Source organism: Lasiosphaeria miniovina (genome assembly GCF_030549165.1).
Source record: "Lasiosphaeria miniovina strain SMH2392-1A chromosome Unknown B0T26scaffold_1, whole genome shotgun sequence".
Classification (NCBI taxonomy): domain Eukaryota; kingdom Fungi; phylum Ascomycota; class Sordariomycetes; order Sordariales; family Lasiosphaeriaceae; genus Lasiosphaeria; species Lasiosphaeria miniovina.
In genome coordinates this window covers 4,736,217-4,750,117 of record NW_026848220.1, presented here as the reverse complement: position 1 = coordinate 4,750,117, position 13,901 = coordinate 4,736,217, and the positions used below count along the sequence as shown (strand labels likewise).

Genomic DNA, 13,901 nt, shown 5'->3' with positions numbered 1-13,901 from the left:
ACGAGGCTTGCGAGAATCGATTCGGTGTGACATTCCGGGCTGTGCCAGTCGGCTCCTCATTGCATCTAGCAGTTGGAACGTCAATGAAACAACGCCTTCTTTCCTCCCTGATGGTAACGATTCACCGAGGCCGGCTCGCCGTTTGCTTCAGGGCTATCCGAGACCGACCACAGCAGCTCAGGAGGCACCATGGGTTGCGGCCAGAGTACAATTCAGGGCGAGGCCGTCATTGCCGTGATGGGCATGACCGGATCAGGGAAGAGTAGCTTCATCCAACGAGTGTCCAAGAAGCAGACCGCGGCTGTTGGCCACGGACTTCAGTCCGGTAAGTGGCGGGTCCTCCTCTCGACAGTGGCTGGCAGCTGATCATGCCGCGAAGAAACCTCCGTCATGAACGAGACGCGGCTCACGTCCAGAGGCAGCAAGTACGTCCTCATCGACACGCCGGGCTTTGAGACACCATGCTGGGTCAGGATGAGGTGGCGTCCCGGATCCTGGAATGGCTCGTGGCGCACTTCGAGCAAGGGAGGGTTCTCGACGGCATCGTATATCTCCACTCGCTCAACAGCCCGAGGATGACGTACTCGACCAAGGCCGGCCTCCGCGTCTTTTGCAAACCCTGTGGAGACGATGCTTTCCACAAGGTCATACTTTGCACCACTTTTTGGGACGTCGTGCCCGCAGCCACGGCCGAGGCGCGAGAAGCACAGCTCCGGCAGGACTTCTGGTCTGACATGATACAAAATGGGTCGCCTGTCGTACGTGTTTGGCCCGACCGCGAGTCCGGCCTAAGGGCAATCCAGATGATATCCGGGAAGTGGACCAAGGAGGGGATGCCGCTCGCCCTTCGGTCGGAAATGCGAATCGGCGGCCACGAGTCAATCCCCCTGGTCGAGACGCCAGCGTTCCAACATGCCATTGCAGACTCCCAGGGATCCGTGACGGCCAAGCGGCAACAAGAGCTGACAACGCGGTGGCAAGACGCCGTCCGGCGAGAGCGTGATGTGGGCCAGCGCAGTATACAGACTGTCGAGGCATACCAGGCTGCCGAGCTACACGACCCCCAAGAGCGTCTAAATATGTTAAGGAAGAATACGCCGAACCATGACAGGAAAGCTGAAGATTTCACCCGGGCCATGGATAGTTGGAGGCAGGGGGAGGAGTCGATCTTGCGGGAAAACTTGAGGAGGACTGCTTCCCCTTTGGGCTATGGATCCGGCTCATCGCAATTTTAGCGAAATAATCCTTAATGTTTTAACCCAGATAGCCTTTCGTCAATTGCAGCCGACTGAGTTTGACGCCACGGCACGGCGTGAGTCTTCTCAGTATACGTGTCATCGGGTAGCAAAATCTACGGTTGTGCCGAACCTTGACGTCTCCGGGCCGTTCAAAGTTCGGGTGTGCGGAACGGAGCGGCCGGCATGTGATGCGCCAGTTGTAGCCAGCCGGATCCGAGAACCTTTCGTGTTGGACTTCTGCTTCGTGCTTCCGCCGGGTATTGGCTTTTTTTTCGTGACCAACTTTAATCTATACATCGCATTACCTAGACAGCTAGTATGTATTGACATAAGATTACTTCCTGATGCCCAGGTAGCTGCAGCGGTGTGGGGGAGAGCTGAGGATGGAAACCGAACGGGCTCGTGGACGAAGAAAGATTCCAAGGCTGTCCTCGGAGGGCCCAACTGGGGACCACGGTCCCGATGGCACGTGGCGATATAGGCGTTCGTCCAATACTAGAGCTTGGAAGCCCCGCGTACACATCAGGCACCTCCGTATCTCTCAGTGCCCGCAACCTCAGTCAATTTGGACCACCGGATCGGCATCGGACAACATGGATCACCAGCCCACGACCCTCAGGCAAGTTCGAGTTCCCAGAGCTGTGCCGACAAGTACCTAAATATCATGATACTGACCTATGCAGTGTCAATGACGTGGTCATTCGAGTGCTGGGCATGACGGGCTCTGGCAAGAGCTCCTTGATCACAGCCTGCCTAGGGCAGCCGTCCCAGCTCGGCAGCCACGGCCTAGACTCCTGTATGCGTTGCACTCGAATTGCGTGACTGCAGGAGCTATGAATCTTGCCCGCCAGACACGAGTGCCGTCTCGCTACACACCGTCCATCGAGGTAACGGCCGAGTGCATCTGGTCGACACGCCCGGCTTCGACAACAGCCGCCTCTCCGACGTCGAGGTACTCAAGCTCCTGGCTTTCTGGCTGAGTATGGCGTACTCGGCCGGCATCCGGATCGGCGGCATCATCTACATGCAGCGAATCACCGATCTGCGCATGTCGGGGACGTCCCTTCGGAGCCTCGAGGCTTTCAAGCAGCTCTGCGGGCCCGACGCCTTCCCCGGCATCACCTTCCTGACGACGGGTTGGGACATTCCAGTCATCAGTCGGGACGGACACGCCCGCGCCGCCGCCCAGCAACGACAGGCAGAGCTTGAAAACACCCCACGGTGTGTAGGGGACATACTCGCCGGCGGGGGCGCCGCAATGGCCCTCCTCCCCGGACGCGAGGCCGCCCTTGCCCTAGTCGACGCCATCATCCGCCGCCGCCACAACCTCGTTCTGAGAATACAGGTAGAGATGACCGTCGGGTCCGCGGCCCTGGGCGAGACGGGCGCGGGACGGACCCTGCGCGAGGCCCACCGCCGGGATATGGCGCGGGCGGCCGAGTTGGACGCCTAAGCACGCGACGAGCTCGCCGAGGCCGTCCGGCGGCAGCACGACGTGGACATGCGGCGGTTACGGGACCGGCGGGCGGCCCTGCGGCAGGACCTGGAGGCAGACCGGGATGCTGCGCGCTCTGGAGACACGGACACGAGACGTCTTAGCTGCGGGGCTGGAAGACGCGCGGAGGCAGCAGGAGGAGCTCGAGGCAATGGTGCCGCCCACCGACGGCGCGGCGGAGACGGGCCCAGGCCGAACTGTCTTGTCCATGGAAGTGAGGGCAGTGCAAAAGGCGCACTTGCCATCGATGAGGCTGGGCAAGAAGGTCGCGGCCAGCGCCGCGGTGGTCAGCGCTCTGGCGGGGACGGCGTCGCTTGTACTCACGGCAGCGGCTTGTTCTGTGATGTAGTACCGGGCATGATAGCTTTCGACCCGAAATGCTCCCCAAGGGAGCTAGCTGTCTTTTGGTCTCTGCTTCTCATTGTCCATAGCTCGACCGGCCGCGCTCCAGTATAGCATAGAATCAGGTAACAGCCGGACAAGCGAAGACGCTGCTGTTCGAGGGGGGGAAATGCCGCTATCATAAGTAAGTTGTTGTACTAGAATTATTCGAGATGGGGAAGAGGTAGTAAAATACTTAGCACAAGAATCGGTGGTGCCGATGTTCGTCCCATCCCGTATGCCGCTAGCAAGCTTTCCTATTGTGGCCGGGAAAATTGGCGGGCATGGTATCGTGCACGGGCCACACAGCTTAGCAGCTTACCAGAGTAGCGCGTCTTGCGTCTTGCACCTCCGGCTGGTCTTCTTCCAATTCTCCGAAAGGACTTTGATCTCCCCAGCGCAGTTGAAGAAATAAACACGGGGTCTAAAAGAAAGCAATCCATCTCAATCGAAACTCATCGACGCGTCTGAAAGGGACTCAGGCGTTTTGGGGGGGGGGGGGTTTTTTTTTTTTTTTTTAGCACGGCCCCGGGTTGTCGCTTGCGACACGGCGCCTCAGCTTTCTCACCTATTTTGCGACGCGCTTCGCGATCAACCTGTTTCGCATAACACGGTTGTCGCTCGCCTTCGGTTCTCTTCTTCTCAAGCAAGCACTAATCCACCCGCCCCAGCCCAGAGATCTGTTAAAACGCATTTTCAACGATGCCGTACAACCTAGATGAGTCCCTAGAGGACGACGACTTCTTAGTTAAGAGTGATCTGCTCAAGTAAGCTATGGAGGCTACTACTGGCTCATCTCATATGCTTGCTCCTTCCTCTACCTTCCCCCACAACGCGTCCTTAGTACCGACCCGAGGTAGATTGCGCACCACTTTTCCACAGCGCGGCTTGACGCGATTGTGAACTCTGCACCAGCCTGCCTTCCTTTCTAGGCCCTTCAAAGTTTACTAGCGGGCACATTTCTTTGTTTCGCGCTTAATGCCTTTTCTATCTCGCCTGAGCCTCGCTTTGTCTTCCCTCGCTGCTAACACCGCCCCTAGCTCGGTTGAGCCTGGCCTGGCGAGTTACCGCGCCGCCTCAGAGCCGCTCGGTGAAGGCGAGGGTGGCCCGGGGCCCACCGTCGCCAAAATAGACGACGACGTGGGTGCCGAGGCCGCAGGCATGGATGATGAAGAAGATACCCCGGTAAATGCGCCTTCATCGGCACCAAAGAAGCCCAGTAGGGCCTCCGGATCGGCCTCGGGTACTCCTGCTAAGTCGGTCACATCCAAGACTCCAGCCAAGACTCCGCGGTCGGCAAAGAGCGCCGCCACCCCCAAAAGCACTGGCCGCAAGCGCAAAGCCGCCGAGGTTGAACCCAAGAGTGAGCCTGAGGCGCAGCCGACACCAGCGAAGCGTAGTCGTCCCGTACGGGCTGCCGGCGCTGCCGCAAGCGCGAGACTTGCCACTGAGGCCACTAAGAAACGTGCTCCGGGCCGCTCCAGATCTTCTGTGAGTGCTCTACTATTATTCGCCAGTCCGTTTAGGAACGTATTGCTCATCAATTCATCACAGACTACCAAAAAGCCCAAGGGCCAAGCGGGCCGCCCCAAGAAGAACGGCAGCAACGGGGCAGTCCTTGCCGGGGAGTATGAGGTTGAGAAGATCCTCGAGTCTTCTATCGACAATGATTCGAAGGAGCACATGTACCTCGTGAAGTGGAAAAACTACCCGGCCAGTGACAACACCTGGGAGCCAAAGGGGAACTTGGCCGGCGCCCAAGACCTGGTCCGCGATTTTAACGCCAAAATGAAGAAGGCGCTCAAAGAGGAGGCTCCAAAGGCGAAAGTTGAGAAGGGCCGCCCTGGTCGCAAGCGGAAAGCTAAGGCATAATCTATCTTTTCCGTTGTTCCTGTACACTTTCCCCTTTCGTCGCACATGGAATGGGTTTAAGGGGGCTAGGCTGGGGCTTATCCGTGCGCATATCTAGGAGACTCTTTTTCTTTTTCTTTTCGTTGAGCTAAAACTTGGTGACCTTGACATCCGGGTGGGTCACGGAGGAACCAGGGCTTATGGATAGGTAGCTAATACTGCCTATCGGTGTCTTCAGCGACGATATTTATGAACGACGGACGGACAGGTCAAGGAATAAGATAAAGCCTCCCCGCGCTGTAGCAGTTTCGTTGCATTTGTACGGCAGCAACTAATCGCGTTGTACTGCATTTCTTTGCTCGCCTAAGAAGAAATCCGCTTGATATGGACTGGCGGTTTATATCCGAAGATGTATGTACTGAGTACTGTTGTCCTACATGATATTCTCACTTGCTAGTCCCAGGTTGCTCCGTAGCTGTGGTTCATTGGTGTTGTAGCAAGCTTGTATGTTCTAGATTAGGGAGGAAAGATAGTTCCTACCCGGGCCTTCATACTTCACATGGCAGAGGGGGAGCAGTGTAGGGATTTTCTTGGGTTGAGTGCAATAGAACAAATGCGCGAAAGTGAGCAACTTGTATTTTGTGCACCTGTTTGTTTAAGAATAGAAGTTCAAATTAGAACCCCATTGGTAGATCGAGACATCCCAAGCGCTAGCTAACCGGCAGGGCATTGATACCATGAGAGTGGGGCCGGGTTCCAGGCAGACAGCGGCCCGACCAATTTCTTGACAGCTTGCAGGCCAGGCTGCAGGGTTGCGGCCAGCGGGTAGGGCGTTGCTGATTTGGCCGCTCGGAACCCCAACCCGGCCACAACCGCATCGGCAGACGCAAGCTACGTATTTTCCTAGAACCCCGGACCTTTTCGTCATCGCAGTCCCGAAACCACCGAAGATCTTTTATCTCGAGTTCGAGAGATCTAATACCGTCGCGGTCGCAAAGTTGTCGGTAACTTGGCATCCCTCCCCGACTGAGCAACAAACGTATTGCACTTTCCTTCCTTTTTTTGAGCTACCAAACCCGGGACCCGCCCTTTTTCCATCGCCAAACACGCCCGCGCGCCAAAAAGTTGACCCCGACGAGCGAAAGGGAGAAGAAAAACCGAAAATATGGACGCGCTCCGCACCGCCCTCCAGCCGGTGACGCACAACCTGCCGGCGCCGATCCGCGACCTCGGAGTGTCGCTCATTGGCGACGCGTGCTACAAGACGCTGGTGTTGGACGTGGACGGGAGCGACTTGGCGTGCGTTAAGTTGGCCGTCAGCAAGGGGCTCGGCATCGGCATCGTGGCGGCGTCGGCCGTGGTCAAGGTGCCGCAGATCGTCAAGCTGGTCAAGTCGCAGTCGGCCGCCGGCGTGTCGTTCCTGTCGTACCTGCTCGAGACGAGCGCGTACCTGATCGGCCTGGCCTACAACGTGCGCAGCGGCTTCCCCTTCAGCACCTACGGCGAGACGGCCCTCGTGCTCGGCCAGAACATTATCATCACGGTGCTCGTGCTTAATTTCACTGGCCGCGCCCCCTACGCCGCCCTGCTGGTCGCCGCCCTCTCCATCGCCTCGTCCACCCTCTTCACCGAGTCTGTTGTTGATATGAAGGCCCTGAGCTACCTGCAGGTCGGCGCTGGCGTCCTCGGCGTCGCGAGCAAGGTCCCCCAGATCGCCGCCATCTGGAAGCAGGGCGGCACCGGCCAGCTAAGCGCTTTTGCTGTGAGCTACTATCCCCCTTTCCTTTTTGTTTCCACTTGTTGCGCGTCTTGGAGAATATCCCGAGCTCTCCGTCCCAATCCTTCTCTGTTCGCCTGACATATATGTGGACTAACATGTGTAATCTACGCGTCGCAGGTCTTCAACTACCTCATCGGCTCGCTCACGCGTATCTTCACGACACTGCAAGAGGTGGACGACAAGCTGATCCTGTACGGCTTCATCTCCGGGTTCGCGCTGAACCTGGTCATCGCGCTGCAGATGGCCTACTACTGGAACAGCCCGTCGGCCAAGGTCAAGGGCAAGCAAAAGGAGGCGCCCGTCAAGGCGGCGGCGTCGTCATCGGCAACGACTCCCCCAAAGAGCAAAGGCCCGACGACTCGCCGACGTGGTTAGAGTGTAATCCCAGCTCCCTTGGTCGAGGGTTTTGTGATTTTCTGTTCTTTGGTATGTGGCAAGTCATTGCCCTTAGCGGTGCTAATCTATACACCATAATACTGTCTGACCGTCTGCTGTCATGGCGTGATGCTGTCTTGTTCATTGGCATTTTTTGGTGCTCAGCCGGCGAGCTACGATCGTGATCCTCTGTAAAACCCAAACTCGGGCGGGCAAGGTAGGGGGCTGCTTGTATAAGCCGAGGACCTGCCCGGATTTGACGACCGTTGCGCACAATCTAGCCGCTGAATATTTGTTGGCTTGGTACACACATACCTACTAATGTCCTTGTGAAGAATCAGAGTGAGGTTCTGTGTCTTTAATGTTAGTCACGCGTGGTGGTCGGCTTTCCTCCAACAAATGGCCTTGAGCTGCTTCCGAGCTGCTGCCCGCCCTCGGGTCCCCCCATTCCTTCCGAGGAAATTGGTGATAGTTTCAGTGCTGCTTCCTGGTATATACATTTTCACAAAAGTTCTGGTACCATTGAAACATAGCCCCGATTCCTATGGTTTCTTCCCAAAATCATTCATTCTGTTTTCCAACTCTTTCTAGCAAGGCCTCTTTCAAAGTCACACGCGACGATGTCCGGATCCCCACCAGCAGTCGAGCTCCAGCTCCCGGCGGCGATTGAGCAAGGGTGGTTGGATGAGATGAAGTCGGTAATCGACAATCGCCTCGCCGAGCGGCAAGGAATAATCTCTACGGTTTTGCAGGCGGGATTCCAGGCACAACGGGCCCATATCCGTGAGGACATACATCCCATCGCAAATGACGTTGTCGCAGTCAAGAGTGGTCTACAGCCCATCGCAAATGGCCTTGCCGCAATGAAGAGTGATATCGCAGACATTTTTACAGTTCTACGTTCGTTGCAATCCGAGGTATTAGCAAAAAAAGCGGTGTTCGTTTCTCTCTCGTATTCTCTCTATGTATATAGCTAACGTCTTTTGCTTTCTAGTGCTTTAAACAATTGACGCAAATAAGCGAATCGGGCCAATTTCGACAAAAATACCAATTGCTGTACTTCTTCTATTAGCAGTTTCGACTACTTCTTGTTAAGATATCTTCTTGTTCCGCACGACAAAACTACAATTTCTTAACGAGGCTTAAAAAAAGACATCAAGCACGACAGGATCTATCTATCCCGCAATCATACTCACCCTAACAGGTCAGGCGTATTTAAATACACGGCCTACGATGATCCGGTGCCTCTTTTCAACAAAAGGGTGAAGAACTACGACAAAGATGGGGAGGAAAGGCTGGTGCCGTGTCGTGACAGGTGCCGTAAATGCAAGGGTCTCGGCCCAGGCTTCGGCAATAATTTCCCTGGAGACTACCATGTATGGAATATCCGTAACAGCATCCGTTCCTGCCCGAGAGAGAAAGGGCTCACGTGCTAGAAATACCGTTAAATTATATAGTAACAGGGGTCGCTTATCTAACGTGTTCATTTACGTTCGTAGCTTGGCCTGGCCCGTCGAGCCCGGAGCTTTTCCATTGGAGATGGTGGCGCCAAGATGGCGCCCGATTGCGAAATCACTGGCGGCTGGGGGAGGACCCACTCTCCGACTATCGGTCGTGCTCTGGTGTCGTGTCACTGCAGGTTCGCGCAGGACACCCGCAGTAGTAGTAGGTGGTAGTAACACGGAAAGATAATAAGAGCATTTTTGACCGCCTCGCGCCTGGTATTGGTATGGAGACCGATAAGTAATAAATGGCCACCACGCACGTCCGTCCTATGCTCGCAGTAGGTTCTGAAGGTTAGACTGTTTCTCATCCCGTCCCTGGATGGCGCCATATGTCGATGCGGCTTCAGGGTCCTCAAGATTGCGTCAGTGAGAGGTTGCGTGCTTCTTCTCTCTCTAGGTCTCTCGGCTCCGCGCTCTTCTCCATCTGCCTTCAATTGCCCATCTCCCAAGTACCCAGCTCGTCCCAGTCGCTAGCGCCCATAGTGTCGCGGGGCGCGTTGTCCTTAACGCGGGGTTACCTACCTCTCTCTCCTCCAGAACGGGCAGGTGCCTCTGACTCGAGTTGCGCACCCAGGCCGTTTTCTATGCTTTTGGCTCTTATTGCCAATTCTTAACCAGGGAGTACATGGTGCCCTTTTTCCCTTCTTTGGTTACATATAGTGTTGCTTGGTAAGGACTTCCTTGCGATCTGTTTTGGGGAGGATTGCTTCCCTTTTTGTTGTTTGCCTCGTACTAAGACATTCAGACAACGCCCGGTTTCCGTTAGACTGCCCTGCGTGCTTGAATCCCAACGGTGTCTTCCAAAAACAGATCTCAAACGGCGCCTCCCCCCTCCCCCCCCATTTCCCGCGCCCCTTTTCCTCGCTGTTGCGTATTAGCGTATTAGTGGGTGTCAATGCCTCCAGACCTCAACTCGCTGCCGGCCTCTCCAGCGCCTGGGCCAGATACAGGCAATGGCTACCACACCAAAGTAAACGGCACCAATGGTCTCAGCGGCCTCAATGGCCACCCTCCGCTGGAGGCCAAGAGGCCGAATATCATCTACATCATGGCAGACCAGCTCGCGGCGCCCATGCTCAAGATGCACAATGCCGACTCGCAGATCTTGACTCCCAACCTAGACGCGCTGGCGGCCAAGTCGGTGCAGTTTGACTCGGCCTACTGCCCGTCGCCGCTCTGCGCGCCGTCGAGGATGAGCATGATCACAGGGCTGCTGCCCATGAAGATCGGGGCGTACGACAACGCGACCCAGATCTCGAGCGACATACCCACGTATGCACACTACCTGCGGCTGCAGGGCTACCACACCGTCTTAGCAGGCAAAATGCATTTCGTAGGGGACCAGCTCCACGGCTACGAGACCCGGCTGACCAGCGACATCTACCCGGGCGACTTCGGCTGGGTCGTCAACTGGGACGAGCCCGACACCAGGCTCGAGTGGTACCACAATGCCAGCAGCATCCTCCAGGCCGGTGTCTGCGTCCGGAGCAACCAGCTCGACTACGACGAGGAGGTCATGTACCGGTCTACCCAGTTCTTGTACGACCACGTCCGCGAGGGCCCCGGTGCCCGCCCGTTCTGCTTGACGGTAAGTTTAATATGTTGCCATAGACGCTTGTACCCATCTGGCTAGCCGTCGATACCTAGGGGGGGAAGCTAGTGCTCAAAATTCTCCTTGATTGGTGGGGGGTTAGTGTAGCAGCGGCTCATGAGGCTCGAAGAAACGTGGGCTGACAGATCATCCGTATCCTATTGGTGGTGGGATAGGTTTCACTCACACACCCCCACGATCCATACACCATCGAGCAGAAGTACTGGGATCTCTACGAGGGTGTCGAGATCGACCTGCCCAAGGTCCGGATCCCTAAAGAGGAGCAAGATCCCCATAGTAAGCGTCTGCTGAATGTCTGCGACCTCTGGGATCAAGATTTCAGCGACGACCAGATCAAACGGGCGCGCCGAGCCTATTATGGCGCAGTTAGCTACGTTGACGATTGCATCGGGAAGCTTCTCGCTGTGCTCAAGCAATGCCGGCTAGACGAAAACACCATTGTCGTCTTCAGCGGCGACCATGGAGACATGCTTGGCGAGCGGGGGCTTTGGTGAGTAGTCCCGTGAAACCTGGCCGAGTGTCTGGTCAAAAACTCACACCGACCCACTACAGGTACAAGATGAACTACTTTGAGAGTTCTGCACGCGTGCCGCTCTTGGTGTCGTATCCGCAAAGGTTCCCGCCGCGCCGCGTCTCCGAGAACGTGTCTACGCTAGACATCCTCCCGACCATGTGCGATCTTGTCGGGACCAAGCCTTTCTCGGCACTCCCCATGGACGGGGTGTCGCTGCTGCCGCACCTGGAAGGGCGGCCGGGGGGCCACGATGAGGTCATCGCCGAGTACACGGGAGAAGGGACAATCAGCCCGCTCATGATGATCAGACGCGGGTCGTGGAAGTACATCACCTGCCCGTCCGACGGCTCGCAGCTGTTCAACCTGGAGACGGACCCCCTGGAGCTGCACGATCTGGCAAAGACGCTGAGGAAAACGGCAGCAACTACCGCCGTGGCTGACGACGAGATGACGAGGGCGGTTTTGGAGGCCTTCGAAGCTGAGGCGAAAGCCAGGTGGGATTTCGACAAAATCACCCAAGATGTTGTCTTCTCTCAGCGAAAACGCCGCCTGGTGTGGGCGGCGCTCAAGAAGGGCCACTTTACCAGCTGGGACTTTGACCCCCAAGACGACGGAAGGGAAAAGTAAGGCTCCCTTCTCTCCGCCCTGTGTCGGGATCGAGTCCGGCGAGGCGGTCTTGATGGCATGAGCGTGATACTGACAACCCTTTTTTTCTTCGACATAGGTATATCCGCTCGCATATTCCTCTGGACGACCTGGAGCGGAGAGCCCGGTTCCCCGCCGTTGACGCCTATGGCCGCGAGACGGGGTCTGCGATTCTCATTGACCAAGCCGGCTCACACGGCCAATAATGGCGAACTAGCCGGCAGTGCTGCGCGCCTAACAGAAACTACGGCGTTCATGTCTAATGACAGTCTTTCAGCAGATTTGCATCGTACGGTCGTTTTGGGGGCATCCTGAGAAGGCATTGATAATGTTTTTACGTCTGCTTTGCATGAGAGCGAGCCGTATTTGACGAGGTAACAGGGGCTGCTTGGTTTAGTTTAGTTTTGTATTTTGAAAGAATGTTAAGAGAAACAATTTCTCCTTGAATCTGTAATTGATTGGTAGCGTGATTGGGCGATTGATTTATTGCGTGAAGTGATGAACGGGCCTTGAATCTCTGTGTGTTGTCGTTCGCATTGGAAAGATGGAAGGGGGCACAAATGGCGCTAACCCGTTTTGGGATATTGGGGCCGAAAGCTTAGAAGCTCTCTTTGTTGCGCCCCTCATTCTTCAGAATCTTGGGTGGGGGAATTTTGGTACGTAGTCGTAAACCTAAACACGACAAACCGTAACAGCTCGACCTGGTGCATTCTATCAAATGTCGCTAATCTCCCTGAGCTCGTGGAGACCGCACCTTTCTCGAAGCGGATGAGCTGAAGTACCGACCGAGCACTGCCCGCAGACACTGTCGGGTTGCGCAAAGCAGCCATGGCGTCGCTCAATCTGGCTCCCGAAGAGCTCAAGCAGCTCGAGATGGTGCGCAACCGGCTGCTCCAGCTCACCCACACCTTCGTGAGCGTGCACACGAATGTGGTCAATAGCCAGCCACTCCCTAGCCGGTAAGCGCACACTATATTTGCCATTGGTTTAGCCTTGGGATGAGCTTGCCTTTTTGTTAACGTCTTCGTAGAGAATCCCTCCAGGCGCAGGCTACGATCCTGCAGCAAAATGTCAAGTCCATCCAGGACATTGCCAACGAAAACTCGCAGCTTTTCCAGCGCGTCGCCCTCCACCCGTCGACCAACTTCCCCGGCCGCACCCAGGAGCACGTCCTGCATTCGCTTCTACGCAAGAAGCTGGACCCCGAGGTCGAGCGGTGCGTGGAGGGGGCTCGCGACGCGGCGAAGGCCGCCGGCGTGGATCCCAGCAAGCTGGACATTGGGCGGGGGCCGGGTGGCAGCAGAGGCTACGGCAACTACGGCGACGAAGACGACGTGGACTTTGATTTCGATCCGGAAGCAGACGCCCCGTCGGACCCGCTCAACACGCAGTGGGCCGACATTGACCACACGTCAAAAGACATTGGCTCCCAGTACCTCCGGAACCAGCTGAGCCAGCCATACACGGTGGCAGAGCAGCAGATGGGGATACAGAACGTGCGCACCGGTCTACGGCGCATTCTTAGGAAAGAGAACACAGCGTACGAGAGCGACGAGGATGACGAGGATGAGGACGACGACGAGGACGACGAGGACGAGGAGATGGCGGATGCTGGAGCAAAGGATGGGGCGGGTCGCGCTGGAGGGCTGGAAGGGGGTCCCGGAGCGGCTCCCAAGCGCGAGCCTGAGCAGGTCCTGTGGTTCGCGGCCAGGGGCGATACCAGCCTACCGTCCAACGTGGAGCTAGAGTGGCAGCGCAAGCAGCGAGAAGCCAAAGCCAAGGGGATGGGTGGTATGTAGTAACAAGCGACCTAAGAAGCGCGGAAGGAAATAGACGATACCCTCTCAAAGCGAAAAGAAAAAAAAATTGTAAAAGTAGACATTAACCAAGGATTCGGGAACTGACACTAATCAGGTTGCTTAGCGCTCACCAGTAGCCTAGTCGGTTTGTTTGGCTGCCAATGCGCACTTGGCTCGGTTGAGCTTTCTTTCTATTCCTTTCCTCCCTCTCCCGCTTTAATTGATCTTGATTGCTTGAAGGCTTTCAAGAATTCCCTTCTTAAAGATCTGCCTCGCCCACGTAATGAATTTTTACACGCCTAGTGAGAAGCGATATAATATTAATGGCAGGCCGGGTACGGAGTAATGACTGCTGTAGAGGCGTATTCGTACCTTTGGATAAAGTCCGCCCGGGGCTCGACCCGCCGCCGCAACTCGTCGGGAGGAGCCGAGATCCATTGGTGCCGGGCCGGGCGCTACTCCACTGTACATGTACCGGTTTCTCCGGTTCCAGGGAACTGCACTACGTAGGGCTGCAGTCGCCCCGGATTTACACTGCCATTGCGGGGTTTGATATCTCCGAGGGAGGTGGACTCGATCAGTCTCAACTCCGCTAAAAGCTATCTACTTCAACTTGTCGACAAGAAAGATGCAAGTTCTTTGAGATTTCATTTCCAAGCCCCCAAACCACCCGACTTACCTTCCTAGTCCAGTCTCGCTCGAGGAC

General features: G+C 56.2%; 4 protein-coding genes across 4 annotated transcripts; 3 read left to right on the top strand and 1 right to left on the bottom strand.

Moving 5' to 3' along the window:
• Positions 1-189: 189 nt before the first annotated feature.
• B0T26DRAFT_632880 (uncharacterized protein) lies at positions 190-2,691 on the top strand (the record flags this gene model as incomplete). Its single annotated transcript, XM_060436484.1, has 2 exons — positions 190-325; positions 2,090-2,691. The coding sequence occupies 2 exons, from the start codon at positions 190-192 to the stop codon at positions 2,689-2,691; spliced, it is 738 nt and encodes a 245-aa protein (XP_060303174.1).
• Positions 2,692-3,057: 366 nt separating this feature from the next.
• B0T26DRAFT_867401 (uncharacterized protein) lies at positions 3,058-3,352 on the bottom strand (the record flags this gene model as incomplete). Its single annotated transcript, XM_060447834.1, has 2 exons — positions 3,311-3,352; positions 3,058-3,250 (listed from the first exon to the last, which is right to left on the bottom strand). Coding segments are annotated over exons 1-2 (228 nt in total), but the record flags the coding sequence as incomplete, so codon positions are not given.
• Positions 3,353-6,130: 2,778 nt separating this feature from the next.
• Positions 6,131-7,120, top strand: B0T26DRAFT_737015 (uncharacterized protein; the record flags this gene model as incomplete). Its single annotated transcript, XM_060443390.1, has 2 exons — positions 6,131-6,727; positions 6,863-7,120. 2 exons carry the CDS (start codon positions 6,131-6,133, stop codon positions 7,118-7,120), a joined length of 855 nt encoding a protein of 284 aa, XP_060303172.1.
• A 2,400-nt stretch (positions 7,121-9,520) lies between these two features.
• Positions 9,521-13,195, top strand: B0T26DRAFT_737013 (alkaline-phosphatase-like protein; the record flags this gene model as incomplete). Its single annotated transcript, XM_060443389.1, has 7 exons — positions 9,521-9,595; positions 9,647-10,213; positions 10,393-10,727; positions 10,790-11,374; positions 11,476-11,559; positions 12,176-12,355; positions 12,427-13,195. 7 exons carry the CDS (start codon positions 9,521-9,523, stop codon positions 13,193-13,195), a joined length of 2,595 nt encoding a protein of 864 aa, XP_060303171.1.
• Between the last annotated feature and the right edge of the window lie 706 nt (positions 13,196-13,901).